This window comes from Anser brachyrhynchus (genome assembly GCF_964034855.1).
Source record: "Anser brachyrhynchus genome assembly, chromosome: 3".
Classification (NCBI taxonomy): Eukaryota; Metazoa; Chordata; class Aves; order Anseriformes; family Anatidae; genus Anser; species Anser brachyrhynchus.
In genome coordinates this window covers 3,104,621-3,119,696 of record NC_137696.1, presented here as the reverse complement: position 1 = coordinate 3,119,696, position 15,076 = coordinate 3,104,621, and the positions used below count along the sequence as shown (strand labels likewise).

At 36.3% G+C, this 15,076-nt stretch overlaps 1 protein-coding gene across 18 annotated transcripts in view; it reads right to left on the bottom strand.

Annotated features, from left to right (window-relative positions):
• Positions 1 to 15,076, bottom strand: part of KIF16B (kinesin family member 16B) — a 158,170-nt gene that overhangs the window by 43,799 nt on the left and 99,295 nt on the right. For 8 of the 18 annotated variants that reach the window (XM_080587131.1, XM_080587133.1, XM_080587136.1 and 5 more), the window contains 4 exons: positions 12,378 to 12,536; positions 11,449 to 11,554; positions 10,865 to 10,915; positions 3,508 to 3,630 (listed from right to left, as the gene is read on the bottom strand). In XM_080587131.1, coding sequence (XP_080443257.1) covers positions 3,508 to 3,630; positions 10,865 to 10,915; positions 11,449 to 11,554; positions 12,378 to 12,536 — 439 coding nt within the window. Of the gene's footprint in view, positions 1 to 3,507; positions 3,678 to 5,261; positions 9,838 to 10,864; positions 10,916 to 11,448; positions 11,555 to 12,377; positions 12,537 to 15,076 lie in introns of those variants that run through there. The other 10 variants (XM_080587138.1, XM_080587142.1, XM_080587139.1 and 7 more) reach the window with 2 other exon arrangements.

The window sequence follows — 15,076 nt, the reverse complement described above, 5'->3', positions numbered from 1 at the left end:
TATCAACATGCTGAGCAGACCCACCACAGCACTTGGCTGAATGGATCTGGAAAACAAAACAACACTGCTTTGGGGTGCGTCTGCCCGGATCTTCTGTAGAGAACACATCAACAATGACTGAAAGACTTCAAAACACAAGAAAAAGACAGTTTTGATGAAATATCAAACAGGATAAAGAAAACGAAAGGAGTCACAACAACTAGGGAAAGCTGAATAAAAATGAGAAGGCTTATATATGCAGAACTTTGGTTCTTGTCAAAGGACCCCCTGCAGGGCTGTGCTTGATTCCTGGCTTGGCTTCCATCACCTGCCCTCAGGAGACCTTCTTGTGTCTTCGAGCTGGAGGTTCCCCCTTCCCTACCACCTTGCTGCTCCTTCTGCCTTCCAAACGTGCTGTCTGTAACCAGAGGTACTCTCTGAAACAGATGCCAACAATCTTTACAATGTAGAAAATCTTCCCAAATGCTGTTTCTGCTGTGGCCTTGCCTGAATATTCTGTGTATCACAGCAACATGAGAGGAAGAGAAGAACATAAGAACAGTGTTCTGGTATTCTAATTCAGGTCTATGATAACTATGTTTAGATCTGATTAAGTTACCACTGCTTCAGCACGTCTTTAAAGACTGCATATAAAACTGTTGCCCAAATGGAAGTTTATTTGGAAATTTACCCATTAATATTGAATATTTAATAGCAGATCATAAACAGCTCCACGATTTCTCTCGCTGTAAAAGAAGGTGCTAACTTAAATCTAATAAAGAATGTTTTTGTTTCTATTTCAAATTCTCTCCTATAGGTTCTCATGGGCCTTGCTCAATATCTTGAAATCTGACATATCCATTGAAAGAACACGAGTGGACAGAGCACCTTGCTGGCTCATTCTCAAAGGTTATATATGTCTAGATGGACAAGATGCTGCACCTGCACTAAAATTATTTTTGGATGGTATATCAGGGTTGGAAGACTTATGAACTGACCGCAACACTGCTAAGAAGTGTAAAACTTATTCCCACTCTTTTAGCATATTAGATACGTTTTCACCTCTTATATACTACTTCATGTCCTGAGAAGAAACTTACATAGAATATTTTTCAGATTTGTTCCTCTATACAGCAATAAGCCAGCATTTATCTACAACGATTAGAAACATCTGCTGATGGAAAAACGCATCTGAGATATGTATGAGATATGATTCAAAGGTTTGGGGACCGTCTTACAATGCAACTCCATCATCTCTTGACTCTTTGTCGGGTAACTCTGTTGTTACATGCAAACAGGTCAGCTACCCATATTTCCAACAAGAGCAACCTTGGTAAAGAAAGCTCATTTGGATAGCGGCAAAGGGAATGAGATGAACACCACCCCAGCTCCTTCCCAAGACTGACGTACAATCTAATATGCCATCACCTGAAAATTAACTTGAGCAAAGTAAAGCAGGGCTAAAACAAGGAATTATTTCAACAACTGACACTGCACCCTGACCCGTCAAGAAGGGGTGAAAGAGGTACACATTCTTTCCTCCCTGCCTGTAGAAAGACAGATCAGAGATATAAGCTCTGCTAGGAAAACATTTCACATAGAAAAGTTTGTGGAAGCTCTGCAGATTGTAGCTTGGAGCCAAATTCTGACCACAGCAAAAGCAGCCCAGTGTAACATAGATCTGGAGGCAAATGAAAAGCAGCATACACAGTTGATCGATTTGTGTAAGGGAATAACTGTAAGAAATATTCCAAAGACTGCCAAATTAAGGTCCATAGGAGCTGCAATAAAAATATTGCTCTAAGGAAGTTGATAGCAATGGAATACAATTGTTAAAGTGATAGCCCATTCCCTACTCTGTATGTCATCATTTCCTTGCTACGAACTTCATCAAAGCAGTTATTTAAGCAGCAGTTTCTTTCATAGGCAGCCTAGAAATGGCACAGGAGAAACAGCAAGATGATACTGACGAGTACGACACAAGAGAACAGCCGCTCCATATACACTGCTCTCAGCCACAGGATTGCATCTGGTCATTCCATGCCATCAGAGGTCAGTCTGCAAGCCTTGCTCCTCATGGCAACAAAACACAAGCAACTGCTGAAGCCTAGTTTCGTAAGCACTTGTACCTGTTCTTGAGACATCATCCTGTTCTTTTCTAGTTAAGAATCACACTCCTTTTAAATTTTTCCCCGTTACCTTTCCTTCTGAATAAGTTCAAGTCTTCCTTCATATATTCTTTAACTATCCCTCTATCCCAGGACATTGCACATGCTTCTGTGGGTTTTAGGGATGAAGGAAAAGTACTTGGAAAAGAAATCCACTGATTGTTACTAAAAGTACAAAACATTTTTTTATTTTTTTTACCTTTACTAACCATTATCCAGTTTTGTAAATCTTATTTGCTGAAAATAGTTGGCAACTAGAACAGTTCTTGGGAAAGTTTCACATGCACTTACTTTTTTCTCATCATCTCTGATGGCTATTGGGCTTTTACTGGCCCCAGCAAAGTCAACACTCAGAAGGCAGAAGGAAGTATTCCATCCACAAACAGTGCAGTGTGTTTCAAGGTGAAAATTTAATTAGCATAAACTGAGCTAAAATTGACCATCTTAATGAAAGACTTTGCGAAAGAGACCATAAGCATAGCTCAAAAACAGTCTTGCACACTATGAAGGCAGGTCACTCCAACTTTCACCACCTAATGAAGCATCTGGCAGTACATTCAGTGAAGAAGGCTGCCAATTCAGTCTCTGATGCCATGTACATCAGTTATGCTACGTGTCCACATGCACTCAGAGCACATTTCCAATTAGATTTCACATCTTGCTTTGAAAAAATACTGGCTTAGTACCAGAGGAAACATAATGAATATGCATTTTTTCCAGCATTTCTGCACAGGAGATTAGCTGAGAAAGACACTAGAATGGAGGGGAAACAGATAACAGTTTGGAGAAGGGAGACCTATTGTAAATTAAGAATCAGAACAACCAAGGGCCAGAAATGAAATGAACTTTTGTTGTGGATAAGTGAAAAATACTTAAATTAGGCTCTCGTTACTACAGGTAAGTATTTCAAGTCTAATAATTTTCTATACCTTCCGCTTACATCTCAGTAAGACCTGGAAATTTCCATCCCAAGAGCCTGACCACCAACTTGCTGCATACAACTGATCCATCTGGAAAATACTTGTCTTGAGAGTATCCTGTATTGTGCATGCCTTATCACAACCCCTCATATTTCACAGTACTGAGGCCACTTAGACAAAGGACAAAAATTGCACATTTGGAATACATTTCCTTGGGGTTAGTAAGGTGATTTCTGGAATCTGGAGGTTCTCAGGTGTGTTTCCTATTGCTGGGTCCACCTTTGCTAACTGTGATGTTGTCAAAGAGAACACCAATGGCTGGACAAAGACAACTAGCAGCTAACTTTTTTAACGAAACATTTTTCTGTTATTATTATTACTATGATGCTACTGTTGTACAAATACAAAACATCAAGGAGAAGCAACTGAAAAGCACTTACCTTTATTTCAAACTCATAGTGTTCATCCTTTCCCTGCCCACACAGGACATAGCGCGGAATACTAATTTTAATTGGGTCCTTTAGGTCATCTGGATTTGCTCCCAGAGAACGACAGACCATCCGCTTTCATGTGCATACCAAATAGGGAGAACAAAGGAAAACCAAAATCACTACGTAAAGAAGAAAAAAAAAAACCTTCACTAAAAACAAGAAAACATTCGCAGCCAGAAGAGCTGGGAGAAGAGAGCATGGAGGTGGCAGAAACTATTTTGAAAACGAAGGAATTATTTGAAAACAAATTGGATCTGCTTTTATAAGCAAGCCCTAGCATTTTGTTATGCATGAAAAATATGAGGTAAAATTCCTTTACAATATTGCTTACTCTTTCAAAAGGCATTTCCAGCTTAGATATCAAAAATAAAGAAAAACAGAAGACTTATTAACCCTCCTTGAAAAAATACATATATGAATCATGCCTTTATTTTTCATATGTATTTATATTAAAAAATCTGTTTCAAATATGCAAAGCTGCAGGGTATCTAGCCAATTAAGAAAGATCTTAGACAAATCTAAAGTCACTTTACAATTAAACAATAACCTAGTAATCCACTCTCAAAACAGTTTCCTACCATTTCCTTTAAATCTCATTATAGAAAACTCAAGTATGATAAGTCTACAATGTCTGAACAAAGCTGTGAAGAGTTACTTGTAACAAAGGTACATTGGTCTAACAGCCAGGTAGGATTTCTAATTGTGAAGTTTTGTCAACAATAAAATAATTTTGCAATTGAAAAGCTCAATGTTTTGCAGTGACAGTGTCCAAAAAGTAGCATAACCATTTGTAGGCAATAAAAGTAGGAACTGCCTTTTGGGAAGTCATCCACTAACTCAATTGAAAGTACTTGGTCTGAAAACCTTAATTGTACTTAAAGAAGCAACAACACCATTGCAAATATAAGTTAAAAAAAGTTGAAACACTATCACTTTAAACTTATGACCACGCTACATATTTGTTTTTAGTGATGCTATCCATCACTTCATCCATAACTGTATTCTCAACATTGACTTTCAGTAGTTTAGTAACTACCATGAGACATACTGCTTGGTCAAAATCCTTCAGTCTTGACCAATACTATCCAGAAATGTGAATGTGGTTCACAGTTCTGCTTCGTGACACTTGGCCTCTCTGTAGCAACTCTCGGTGACCAAGTACACGTTATACTTCATGATACTATTGAAAACAGCAGCAGTGAAGTTTGAAACCATGGGTAGATGCCCCTCTGAATGCTGTTACAGATAACTTTTTAAAATCCTCATCAGGTTATTGAGAAGACAGGTTATCTCATTATTTTGTTAGTAGTCAATTATAAATGTCATTTTCCTTAATGATAACATTAATAGTATTGGAAAAGAAAATACAAAGGAGGTGAGTTTTAGTTTCAATCAACTGATTTTAGCTAGAAGTTGTTTTCCACAAATATTCTTCCTTACTGAAAATTTAAAACAAAAAGGTTGGGTTTGAATGGATTTTTTTTAAACGATCTTTGTTTACATAACAAAATTTTTTCTTCCCTCCATTTTGCTCTTCTTTCACTTCTCCCCAAGTTACTAGCTTTTTCAAGTAAATCTCAGCTTTCCGGAGTGTACAAATGTAAGCACTTCTTTCCTTGGGGGAAAGAGGAGTTCATTGCCTTGACAACAATATGATCCATTTTAAAACAACAAGAAAACCATAAAGTCACTCCTAAAACCACCTCTGTCAACACATAATTTATTGGCAATCATTTTCAGGAAACTATTACAGCTAATAGAAGAATAATTTCAAACACAATGTATTGTGAAAAACATGTCTTAATACATTAAATAACTCTTTGATAGTGATAAACATCCATCATTATGGTATGTTTAATTTACAGTGGAATAAAAGATATTGAAGTCATTTTTTCCATAAAAATGCATAATATCTAGCAAGTTAGATTTCAAAACAAAGAAGAAAACCATGTTATCTGGAACATAACGTGCACAAACATTTTTTTAAAATGTGGGGTATCATCTGAAAAGCAATTAGTTACAGTAATTGCTGTCATTTAGCAGCCTTGATTTAAGACCATCCTCACAGACAGTGCCACGCTTCAAGTTTACTTTCAGCAAGACTGAAGAAATGCCTTAACAGTGTGAGTAAGGGAGCCACTCTCTAAGTGAGCTGCTGTGATGTTCCACTCCAACACAACTGTCTACTCCATGGTCTGTGAGATATTTGTGTGTGTGTATATATATATACATATATTTGTTGTTAAAAACAAAAACTATACATCAAAGTAAAATGACATATTTTGCTCTCATCTTTGGAATTGCTTTAGGTAGCATAAAGTTGTGATTTTTTTTTTTTTTTAAATCATAACACAACTTGCTATCCAAACCACCCTTCATCTTTCCAGCCACAACTTTCCCATCCAAAGCAAGTTATGTCCTTTTAAGCGTCAAGTGAATTACATTATCATGTCTTAACGTATGGTAAGAACAAATGGGAAACGTTCTTATACTAGTAGGGAGACTGAAGTCTAACTGTCTGGTAGAAGATTACACCTCTCCTGGCAATATGTTTACAGCATTTAGAATTTCAGATTAGATGCCACCATTTTTTCTGCCAAGGACCATCTTCCTCCAACAAGGCAGATGGCACATTCAAGCAACAGGATCCAAAGGTATTCAGCTCCCATTGCAAGGGAAAAAACAAAAGATGGGAAACAATGGCTTCTTTATTTTTTGAACATCAGCTAGGAGTAACAAGGAAGGAGTAACCTTTTACTGAGCTCGAGGCAAGCCTTGACAAGGGGAAATCTTCTATTTTTTTTCAATAGTTTCATTATTTTTTGGTATGTGATACTAAAGAGCCAGAAAGAGATGCAGTCTCACAGCATCATCAACCCCACTGGTAAACATGAGAAAGTGAGGAAATTCAGGCCAGGTATCTGACACATTACATGGAGATGATTCTAGGGTTAAATTTACTCCACCCTTCAGGCAGTATCCCCAGTTGCTAGCTATCCATTTAACATCACAAGAAACATGTACACAAATCATAAACCTGAAACGGCTGTCTTACTGTAGTTATAGTGATGTGACCAAAGGTCAACAAGCCAAAGCATAACGTCTGTTTACACCCTCTAACCTCCTTCATTTTAACATCACATTTTCCTTAAGCACTCATATCAAAGGACTGTAAGGCATTCTGTTCGTGAGAGTACAAGTTAACTGCCTGGACAAAGTAGATAGGAATGACTCAAAAAAGCCATATATTGTTTCTCTGCAAGAGAAGAGTGGGGTGGCGGGGTGTGAGGAGTGGAAATTGAAAAAGGGTATTGGATGTTCTCTCCGTTTTTGTTCGTCTGACTCACTGCTTCCATGTAGCCTACACTCTCTTGGCTGTAGGCAAAGGTGGGAAACCCAAGAGAAAAGAGAGGCGGTAAATCTACCAATCCCTGGTACCTCAGCCTACGTGACTTAAAATATGCCACACAACTCATTTTGCACTTGCGACAAACTTTAATCGAAGAGCATATTAATCCTAATGTGAAACTCTAAAGCAGAAAAGAATTGCCAATAGTGTTCTTCCCAAAACTGTAAGAATGAAAGCCATAAACATCCTTACTATTAACACCACATAGTGGTGTACCATAGGCTTAAATGCACCTTATGGTTCAGACACATTTATTGCAAATGTTTTGAAGCATTGAGATCAAGGGCACGACATAGATGAGAAGCATAAAAAACAAAGATACTCAGATTAAGGAAAAGGCAATCAAGGAGGAATGGAGAAGACATTAATTAAGACGGATAGGAGATGGAGGAAGACAAAAACAACAGCCAAAATGGAAATCAGAAGACACAGCTGTAATTATAGTTTTGATCCAATACCACTTAAAACAGAACCATTTAATTTCCTCACCTTCCCAAGGAAATGTACATACAGCATATTAGAGACACACAAAAAGTAAGCAATCAAGTAATAATGATTTTTGGTAAGATGTGTGTACACATCTTTAAGGTATTCCCTTAAAGGCTCAAAGGACTCTTTTGCCTATTGATGGGAAAAAAAAAAAGTATTTTATCAATATTCATTAGCCTCCTATTTTGAATGTATCTAAATGTATTTCGATTTCAACACCTAGTCAGATGCATAATTAGCCAAATGGCTTCTTCACTTGAACTGAATGTTAATTTCCAGATTTCCGATGGGATATGCAAACTGCTTTGAAGAATTGATGGGATGACTGTCATTTGAGTATTTATTTCTTTTTCACAGTATTTCAAAAAACCAATTCCTGAATCAGATCCAACCTTGCTCCTTCTAGAAAACACAAGCTCAATTTTCGTGAAATTCTCTTTGTCTGGCAAAACTACACATCGAATATCCTTCAAACTGTACAACTGAAGGCTGTCAAATTGTGATCGCTGGCATGAAGCATCCAAAAGGTTAGGTGCAGGATAAAAGATACTGTTTTCCCTTAGGAGACCTATATGAGTAGTTGTAAGAACCAGAGATCTATACACATTCTGCTTAGCACAGTCTATTTTCACAGTGGCATACAGCACTACTTGAATATCAGCTAACGAAGGTTTAATACATCCCATATTTTCATGGAGTAAGTACGCCAGATCGGCTAATATAGTTCTGAATTTACAGGTCAAAAGTACTCCATTTGATAAAACTAAGTCATTTACTTCTGACGTCCAGTCAAGTGACATCCGCATCAAATCATCTTTCAAGAGCTGATGATTTAAATAAACAGCATCCTCCGTTGTAGAAATCAAAATGCTCATTATGTCATGGCAAATTCTTTGAGTGTAGTGCTTGTTATAAGTAAATATTGTGAGCAAATCATCTTCGGCAGAAAGAAGACTCACACTCTGTCCAGCAAAGCCAACATGAATCTCCCTTATTGCGATGACTGGAACCTCATGAAATATTGACAAGGAACTCTGACAGATGTCTTGCTTGACTGATGAAACAACAACATATAAAACAGAGCTGAACAAGAGCAAGCAAGCAGGTTCTGGATCAGGATTTTTGCGATTGCTAACAGCGAGCCAAAAGATACCTTTCAACTCCTCCATACTAATACAAATTTGAGGTAGGGCACAGGTCAAAAATTCGAGCACTTTTTCCAGAGAACAGACCTGGAGTTTCAAAAAGACATCAGAAAAATGCAGAAATGTCTGTCTTAACACAAGACTATTTTCCAGCTCTTCATTTTTACAACCGCATACGCATCCTTCAGTGGGCTTTCTCACATGGGCATCCGAGATTCCTGTGCTTCCACACATCATGACATTCTCTTGCACAGGGGATTCAAGCTGAAAATTTTCAGTATGAGCTTTGGTGTCATCACTAGAGTGGGATACATCTTGATTCATATCAGACTTGAAGAATACATCTACTTGCAAGTTTCTTATAAGTGGCAGACGTTTTATTAATGATACCGCTTGTGCACATCTCTCACTTTTGTCACACAAACTTCCCAACTCCTTAATTTGTTTAGAAACCAAGGTACTGTTGAGCAGCTGTCTGCTGGTATCTTTGTAAAGGCAGGAAAGCTTACTGAAAACATATCCCAGACCATAGGCACTTTCTGGTCTGACATCCAAATGAGAACCTATCAAAGTGGAAGAGATCAAATCAGAGTTTTTTTCATTTGGAAGCTGAGAACTACTAGACTGGTCTTCCATTGCCCGTTGCTCTGTCTTAAATGGTCTGTTTTCTTTACAAGTTCCAGAGTGTATGTTAGACTGAGAAAAGACAAGGCATGATGTGCTGTTAAAACCAGCTTGCTCATTAGCACACATTAAGAATCCTAAAGGAGACAGCTGTTGCAAGTGGGAACAATCAGATTCAGCTCTTGAGCTGTCACAATCCTGAGAAGTAATTATTTTATTGTCAAAATGATTGAAATTTTCAAACTTGCAGAGTGAGTAAGCCACATTATTTAAGTCATGACTTGGTAAAGAAGTAGATAAAACGTTCTGATAAGGAATGTTCTTACTCTTTAAAGTATTACTACTTTCAGAGTGAGTTAAACTACTTTCAGTGTCACAGAGACAAGCAAAGCTCTCCTGTTCTGAATTACCCCTTTCATTCTCAAATGCCTTTTCTGATGTAAAGGGGAAGGAGATTCTTCCAAGCCTGGAAAAGAAATTCCACATCTCTGTATGTTCCTTCTGTCTGTTATGATCTGTTACTCCTGTGTTTTCTCCAAGCAACTCAGAAGCACATTTGTCATCTTTGGAAATAAATGGAAAGTCATAATGTGGCTGCCACTGTTGACTTTTCTGTTAAAAATGCCAAAAGAAGAAAACAAACGTCTTTAAAAGTCTTCTGATTTGAAAATTTCTTTAATTCAGATTTGATTTTGAGTACATTTGTACAATCATCCAAAATTTGTACAATTGCATAATCTCCCGAAATTAGAGAGAGAAAAATCAAACAAAACTGATTGAGGTCTGATTCAGGAATGGTTGATCTTCCCAGCCCACCACTGCTTTTCCTTTTTACAGTATCCATTTCACTTGGTTTATATTTGTTTTACTCAAAAAACACAGGGAAGTCAAAGGACAATGCAGAAATGTATAAGACCTTTATTATTTTTCCACACATGCACAAAAAAGGAATCCTGTACTATCCAAGACCGTGCAAAAACAAGCACAAGATAATGTCAAAAGTCCAAGATAGTTTAAAAATAACAGTGGAAAAGTCCAAAAGAAAAAAAAAAAGTCCAAATGAGAGGGGTTGCAGTCCTCCTCCTATTAAGGTTTAAATCCATAAGGTTATTTAGGAATTACTCTCTGAGTCAAGTAATTAACAACACTTCAAACAAGTTAAGCAACTGAATACAGTGGGAGGGGTCTAAGCTCAGTTTAGGAATGCATGTAGTAATCCTTCATGACATTCAGGTAAATTTGCCCAATGCTACTGCTATCATCACAAACATCCATACAGTAGCGAGTTTACGATGAGTCACAAAATGTGTAGTGGTATTCTGAATTCAAACTATCTCCTTATTAAATGCTTTTATCCTCTAAAAATCAGGAAAGGGATACTGTTCCAAATCAAGATCATGACAAAGCAAGTAAGAAACATCCACAACAACAACACACCTTTCAAATAAGGAAAAAGCTGTGCCCAACCTAAAAAAAATCACTCTAATTGCAAGCTAGAAAAATAAATTGCTGTCTCTATTAGCCATTAATCTTGCTGTGAATTCAAAATTCTAATTATGCAGCTAAACATTAAGAAATTTAATTACAGGGCATGCCATAATTTAAGGCAACCACTTCATTCTAACAAATTATGACCTACCTCATACTTCAGCTTGCGCTGAACAGTGCCATTATTAAGTCTCTCATTATCCTAAGAACAAAAAAGGTACAGGTTATTATTAAATAAAGTGCCTTTCTTGTGTAAGTTCATTTAAAAGTATTTATAGGAAGAGAGTTATTTTTAATAGCTAAAAATAACTGTTTTCTTACTTATATTTATTAAACCACTGGCATAGAAGTCAATCAAGCCAGTCCTCAGATGAATCAGATTATCAGTTTTTAAATGAGCATTTGTTTCCAGTGTAAACGGTTACAGTTCTTCTGAAGGAAATTTTATCCATGTATTTTAAAGGTATAAAATGAAAATCGTGATTCCACCTGCAAGCTTCTTATTACCATTTACATAATCCTCGTTGAAAAGAACTGGAATAGAACATGATACAGCCACTAGAAAATATGAACAGCAAAATCTAAAACTGATAGCCCTGACTTACTGGTTGATTTTTTTTATTTATTTTTTTGGTAAGTATGCGCAGGAAAACATGAAAATTATTGAACAACAATAAAATCAGTGGTTACACACAGTACATCGAAGGTCAGGATTTCCTACCAGTCACTGCTCACCTTAAAACTTTCTGTAGACAAGAACAGGGTACCATCATTATCCTCAGCTTTATGATGAATATTTTGGAGCCTTCGCTGCACTTCTTGTTCAATAAAGGCATTTATCCTATAAGACATAGCAAAGCATGAAGCAAAATATATATATATATATTCTTAGATAAAATTTAAGACAAGTTAAAAGACTCTCTGAAACACTTAGGAACCCTAAACACTGCATAACTCTTAATTGCTTAATTGTCAGGCTTAACATTAGACCATCTTTATCCCTCAAGGAATGTGGATTTTTGAGCAAGTGTTCATTTAACAGACAAAGGTTAACAAATTTGTTATCACAATTACACAATTCAATGGGCCACAGGTTAAGACACTGCTTTGCACAAAACTCTATGCACAAGTAGGAGTGAGGGTAAGACGGATGAGGAAGAAATAGAAGGCTGGGGTTGCATCTTTATTACTTAATGGTTTGTTTTTATCAATTTTGCAATGTAGGCAACTTTTGGTCTTCAAACAGAAAGAATGATCCAAAAGTTGGTATTAATGACTTCATGTATAAGTGTAAAAAGAACAAAGAGGAAAAATAATAGATTTTAAATAACTGTGGGCAACTGTCTTGTTAAAAAAGGCTTAATATGATTTACTTTGTCACTTTTACTGTACATAAAGCAATACCATACAGACAAGTAAGTGTAAACACAAAACCAACTTAAATACATTTATGTCTAGAGATTCACAAAACTCTACTGAAAAACAAATTGCACAAGAGCAACGGATAAGCCTGCTGGTTATTTAAAGTATAGCAAAATAATTTTATTTCCAGACTACTCTTCAGGTACAGTTACAGAATTTAGTTCCAGTTCAACCCTAGAAGAACAGAACTTTCAAAATATTTCTTTTCATATCAACAAGTTGTAGAAGTACAGGTTACCTACCTATCATCAACTAGTGGAGCAGAGGGTGGCTGTGCCTTTGTTGGGCTGGTAGGGGAATTGGTATGGGACAGTCTCTCTTCTAATGTTCCGTGATTTCCTTTCTGACCACCATCACCTTCATAAATTTTTTGCTTCAGCTGCTGAATTTCCTGGTCCAGGCTACAAAGACATCTTAAAGTGTAATTCGTGTTGTCTGTATTAAGGTACCACTGATTCCCACAGTTCTTAAAAGATGTGCTGTACTTACACTGAGAAACATGTTATATCTGAACTATTAATATCTATGAAGATAAGAGCATACTACTTGTTCTTTAAGCATATTTAGATAGGAAAATAAAGATGGCTCAAAAAACACATTCCAACAGCAATGCTAAGCTAAATAAAACAACTTCATAAACCTCCAACACAAGTGGTATCTAACTCAGCACATTAAATATTAATTCAGAAAGACTAAACTTATCTAATGGGATCATTTGAATAAAACTCTCCTCATTACAGAACTCTACCAATTATGTCAGTTATTCGGCTTCTAGGTTGAAGTAAACGAATAAATAGGGAAAAAAATGAAGTAACACAAAATACAGTAATAATAAAAACAACAACAACAACCCAAGACAACAATGTGGAAGGGCATATTTATAAGAAAATCTTAAAATTGTGTACTATACATATAAATCTTACTCTTTTTCAGCTATTCTTTTCTGCATATATATTTTTGAAAATTTACCAACAAAAGTCTAGTATTTATTTTCCATACGTTATAAGTCACCTTTTGAAATGGAAACCTCCTCACTTTCTCTAACAAATAAATTTTGTATCAGCCAGATTTATGCACGCAATAGAATATGTAAAATCAGATACAGTATTTTTAACCAAAAATGCCTGAAGCATCTGGTATAAAATAAGTAGCACTTCTTGCAATATTTATCATTTAGTCAAATTAAACTATATTATGACAAAGTAATCTGCAGAATAGCTTTCACTTATAATGTATCTGAGATTAGATTAGTAACAAAGTAATAATCTTCCTCACTTCCATTACAACTTTTGTCTCCAAAGGTAATTGTTTTTCTACGGGTTACTCGAAAATTAAAGAGTAAAAGAATAGAAGTTCCTGCAAAAGGAGTGGAAAGCATGCAAAGTAGGGATTCAAACATTTTAACTGCAATTACAAATATCAAAATTGAAGTACAATGCTACAGCTACTTTATTCCTTCCTGGAGGTTAAAACTGAAAATTGAAGAGTGAGTACAAATGCTGTGGCTTAGGCAGGAGTAAAGCAGGCTGAATTGTTACTTCATTTTTAGAGTACTTTCTGCAGCACAGCCAGAAGCCATCTGTTTCTTTTGATTAGCAGCAAAACAATCTTGCATCCTGAGGGAAAGTGGATGGGAGATGGCTGATGGATATGGGGGAGTGTTTGCATCTATGGAAAATCAATTTAACCACAAAAATCACAATTATATTAAGGGAGCATAGCTTATCTCTTCATTTGTAAACATCCTACTATCAAAAGATATCATTTCCTACAGTTATAAGCTTATCCAGCTGTGCGATGCATCCGCCAGTAAGTGCACTGAATTGCTCCTTGCCCCTTTTGAGTGATGCATCGCATCGCCTCAAAGATGGCTCTGAAGTTGCTTTGTGCTCATTCTACAGCCCCAAATTTCTGCCAATAAAGACAAAGTGCGGGTGCATAATTCCAGTATGAATTAGCTCCAAGTTATCATTTTGGGGGTCATCCTTGTAGGTGAAAGGATTTTGAGACGGCATATTATGCAAACTGGAAAAACATTTTATCCAGTTATGATGGACTTAGGCGCATAGAACATTTCAGATGGATATTGGATTTAAACATTTTTAGATAGCTAACAGATTTGAACCTCTTTTTCCGAAGCACACCATTACAAAATATTACCTAGAATAATAATAAGCAGCACATACAGTTCATATGCTTACTAGGGTCCAAGACATTATTTACTATGAAGTGTAAACTTGAACACTTGTGCACAAGCGTTATGTAAATATGCTGAAATATTTAACATACTATCATGTATCTTAAGATTTTCTTTTGCTACAACATTCATAAAAAGCTAGCTCTCCTTGTGAGTGCATAAATGACAGTCCGAACAAAATTATTCAGGCCCCTGGGCCCCTCACTGAATGACTACAAAGTTTTATTCAGTTTGTGCAAGAGGTCTTCAAAGTTAACAACAACAAAAAAAATAGACCTTTTCACTTCTTTGGAATCTTTTTCTAATCTAATTTTTCTATCTGACAATATATTTTTCCCACTTATTACACAAACCAGCAATATCTTGAGGGCTAGCTAAGAAGCTGTCTATTTTTGTGGAACCTCCAGTTGTTTATAGCTGGCTTTATTCAAGCGAGATGCTCAGTGTAGAAAAATAGATTACATGTTCTTCAAGACAATTACGAAAAATATAGGCAAATAGCCACAACAAAATGATAACTCGGTATTGAAAAAGCCTAACTAAAATCCACACAACGTAGCTTTACATGTGGAAAGAGTGACCTAAAGGTCAGGGTGTAAAAAGGAACTATTATCTCCTGATAACGGTTTAAAATAAACAAGATACAGAAGAGTTCATCAGTTTTGCTATAGGTAAGTATGTTTTTGGTGATTTTTCTCATCAAGCATCTGGTTTGAAGTGCTTCTGAAAGAAGAATCAGGTAAT